The sequence below is a fragment of the Calcarisporiella thermophila genome, assembly GCF_041956535.1.
Source record: "Calcarisporiella thermophila strain CBS 279.70 unplaced genomic scaffold VTP21scaffold_107, whole genome shotgun sequence".
NCBI lineage: Eukaryota > Fungi > Calcarisporiellomycota > Calcarisporiellomycetes > Calcarisporiellales > Calcarisporiellaceae > Calcarisporiella > Calcarisporiella thermophila.
Window position 1 is genome coordinate 1 of NW_027192294.1, and position 2,207 is coordinate 2,207.

Sequence of the window (2,207 nt, forward strand, 5' to 3'; positions counted from 1 at the left end):
GCTGTACATACATGATTAATCATTAAGAAAACCAAAAAAATACAAATCATTCTAATATAATACCTTGTGCTGAGGCAGGCTGTTGGACAATACAATGTATGGTGTTCGGCGCAGGATTCTCGCCAAACACACTTGAGATAGTCATTGTCGACATGGTAAGCAGTGTCTTTGGCTCAACATCATCAACATTGACTGGAAGGCCTTTATCTGGGACCAAGACACTCCAGAGAATGAGTGAGTCAGCATCAACGTCACCGAAGATCTTTGTTTTTTTTTCTTGATAGCTCCCTTGAGGTCATCCACTGTGTCTTCTTTTGGGATTTTAACTGAGAATGCTGTGGATTCGCCCTCAAGAATACAAAACAGTCTTATTTCGTTTGTCATTTGTTGTCATTAATAGTGTGTTAAAAAAATGAATTAAGGGTTGTAGAAAGTGAGATGGTTTGAGTGAGTGAAGGGGGAGAGGGTTGTTGTTACTAAATGGAGTAGATGATGGAGGAAGAATAGAAGGCTGCTGGAAGAATGGAATTGTAATATTATTTGCCACTGTACGTGTATACGTGTGTGGCTTTGATAATGGGGCAAGAAAAAAATTGTTTGGCACTTCAGGGTTGAAAAAAGACGATAAAATACAAATAACGTGGATAAAATACCGTGATCTTAATTTTTATGATAAAACATCTGAAAATAAACACTGTCGGAACATATTACAAGATGATTGGTAAGATATCACATGCAACCAGCCACATAGAATTCTTAGGAATATAGCATCAAATTATTACTATTCTCAGTATACATAAAATCTGCAAAATGAATAGAAAATAAATATATGAAAAAACCACTTGATGAGTAAAACAATAGCTAATAATATCAATGAAAGTATATATACTAGTGTGATCTTCAATGATATAAGCCGCCAAATTATAAGCTATAACGACCTCAATTCAATATATTTCGAATAAAAAAAATTCTTTGAAGATTATATCGGGATGTTGAGTAATTTAATCAAATCAATATTCAATACTATTATTACTCTTGTAATAATAGTGAAAGTGTGGATAGCGGTTAAATATAACAGAATAATTAACCAACTTAGTGGTAATTAATTGTTATACCCGGGTACAAATAGAATTACCCTTTATAAAATAGAACTGAACAGCAATTTTTCTGTCAAGTCTTTGCTCTGATTGCTTGGACGCATTACAGCCATTTTCATTAATGAAAATCATTGTTGGCTAACAAATGAAAGTGGGGTTTGTCTTTCTCAAAATCTTCAATTACAGCCGTAATTGGTTTGACCAAATTCCTTAGCTCCTCCAGTTTTTTCCACCAAGTATATTCCACCAATACTTTATTGCCTCTATTCAGATAAGCGGAGAGCCCCAAGGAAGTTGTTTGGAGGGGAATGCGAAATGCCAAACCAGATTCAAAGCACTTTGAATTAGAGACATTGTGCCTCAAACTTAAGTGCAAATGCAATTTCATGTCTGAACTTTTCTTTTTGGATCCACTTGAGAACAGGAACAGACTGATTCTGGAGCCATTACGCAAATTTATTCACATTGTCAATTGTGTTCGCCGCTCATAAAAAGATCAAAGTATCCTTAAGCAGTAGGCTGGTAGTGTGTGAAATAAAACCATAACACACAAGGTAGATAAGCTCATCATGTATACTCCAGGCTGCTTTCGTGTTTGCCGCGCTATCATTCACTGTTGCCTTAATTTTACTACATCAATCTCTCAAATTGCTTAAAATATTTCACTTGCAATGTGTTCTCAATAATGCTCATTAGAATCAGTATATATATAAATCTATTAACATGATTAGCACCTGCCGTCAAAATTATTCATTGTATTGAAAAAAATCCAAAAGAGTTTTGCGTTTAGGTTCAAATATTTCAACAGATCCTTAGAAAAAATTATTTCTGCAAGAAATTTGCAATTAAATATGACAGGAAAAAAAAATATAGGGATAAACAAACTTTTGACAGATTACTTTAATATCTAAGTTTGATAAATTATCATATAAATATATATAATGGACGAGCTTTTCATGGCAAAAATTAGGATTGAATGATACTAGAAAACAAATAAAAAAAATTAAATTGAGAAAATTATGTGTGCCTAAAATAAACAACAGGTACGGAAGTTTTACAGAAAATTAATAAAATATCAATTCAAAAAATTATTGAGTTTAAAAAGGTCGG

At 33.0% G+C, this 2,207-nt stretch overlaps 1 protein-coding gene across 1 annotated transcript; it reads left to right on the forward strand.

Moving 5' to 3' along the window:
* Nucleotides 1-98: 98 nt before the first annotated feature.
* VTP21DRAFT_1111 (uncharacterized protein) lies at nucleotides 99-238 on the forward strand (the record flags this gene model as incomplete). The annotated part of the gene is made up of 2 exons (XM_069390520.1): nucleotides 99-155; nucleotides 200-238. 2 exons carry the CDS (start codon nucleotides 99-101, stop codon nucleotides 236-238), a joined length of 96 nt encoding a protein of 31 aa, XP_069245396.1.
* Nucleotides 239-2,207: the final 1,969 nt, after the last annotated feature.